At 38.5% G+C, this 1,659-nt stretch overlaps 1 protein-coding gene across 1 annotated transcript in view; it reads left to right on the top strand.

The window, feature by feature from the left end:
- The window catches only part of LOC106874267 (putative uncharacterized protein DDB_G0281733), a 152,081-nt gene extending 150,456 nt beyond the window's left edge, over positions 1-1,625 (top strand). Inside the window, exon 2 of the mRNA XM_014921929.2 lies at positions 740-1,625. Within this exon, the coding sequence (XP_014777415.1) occupies positions 740-1,355 (616 nt within the window). The 3' untranslated portion in view covers positions 1,356-1,625. The remainder of the gene's footprint in view (positions 1-739) is intronic.
- Positions 1,626-1,659: the final 34 nt, after the last annotated feature.

Here is a 1,659-nt window from a genome sequence, read left to right on the forward strand (position 1 = left end):
AATAATAATAATAATAATAATAATAATACTAATAACAATAATAATCTTTTCTACTATAGGCACAAGGCCTGAAATTTGTGGGTTGGGTAGGGGGCTAGTTGTTTATATCGACCCCAGTGTTTTCACTGGTACTTAATTTATAGACCCCGAAAGGATGAAAAGCAAAGTCGATCTCGGCGGAATTTGAACTCAGAACGTAAAGACGGATAAAATGTCGTTTAAGATATTATCAGGTGTGCTAACGTTTCTTATTTCTTTATTGCCCACAAGGGGCTAAACATAGAGGGGACAAACAAGAACACTCAAAGGAATTAAGTCGATTACATCAACCCCCCAGTACGTAACTGGCACTTAATTTATCGACCCCGAAGGGATGAAAAGCAAAGTCGACCTTGGTGGAATTTGAACTCCGAACGTAGCGGCAGACGAAATACCGCTAATCATTTCGCCCGGAGTGCTAACGTTTCTACCAGCTCACCGCCTTAATAATAAAGATTTCTTTTATTCGCCACAGGGGTATAGACGAGGATGACATCACAATGACAGCCTACAATTTGTGTAAGGGTTTGCATAAAAGATAAGAGGAGAGAAAGAGAGAGGAAATAAGAAGCTGCAATATGCCCACAGTTTGTTTTTCTCATTTGCCATTTAGAATTCTAATGTAAATTAATTAATTATATTTTTATTATTTATTTGTGTTATCTATTTTATTTAATCCTTTCTTTCTTTCTATTTACAGGAGTATAATGCCCGCAACCTTCGATGGTCAGATTACTATTGAGAAGACACCCAGTTATTTCGTGACAAAAGAAGTTCCGCGTCGAATATTTAATATGTCCAGGGATATCAAATTAATCGTTGTCATTCGTGACCCCGTCACACGTGCGATCTCGGACTATACGCAGACAGTTAGCAAACGGTTGCAGACGAAAACATTCGAACAGATGGCATTCATGAATAACACGCGTATTGTCGACACGTCATGGGGTGCTATCAAGATTGGTGTGTACGCAAAACACACCGCCCAGTGGTTACAATATTTCAATTTATCTCAGATACATTTCGTTCACGGTGAACGGCTCATATCAGATCCTGCCGGAGAAATGGCAAAGCTTCAAGACTTTCTGGGTCTTGAACGAATTATTAATGAAAAACATTTTTACTTTAATGAAACCAAAGGATTTCCTTGTCTCAAAAAACATGGTGGAAGTGGTCACCCGCATTGTTTGGGTAAGACAAAGGGAAGAACTCATCCCAATATATCAGAACAAGTTTTGCAACGATTGCGAGATTTCTATAGACCGTTTAATACGAAATTCTTTCAACTAATCCGTAAAGACTTTCATTGGCCCTAACGTATAACCAGCCGGAAAGGCAAATATAGACAAGGTTTATTATATATATAAATAGGCGACGATTATCTGCCATTCATATGTCCAGTATTCAGCTCCCTCTTTCATTGCCCGTCTCTCTCTCTCCGCGCTCGCGCACGTACACACGAACGCATATACACACGCACACGCACACACATCAACACATACACCACATCACACACGTACACAGGCATATATATGTGTATATGTGTCTGTCTATCTATATGTATGTGTATGTTATGAATACATATATGTCTGTATGTATATATATGTATATATATATATA

This window comes from Octopus bimaculoides, chromosome 7 (assembly GCF_001194135.2).
Source record: "Octopus bimaculoides isolate UCB-OBI-ISO-001 chromosome 7, ASM119413v2, whole genome shotgun sequence".
Taxonomy (NCBI): Eukaryota; Metazoa; Mollusca; class Cephalopoda; order Octopoda; family Octopodidae; genus Octopus; species Octopus bimaculoides.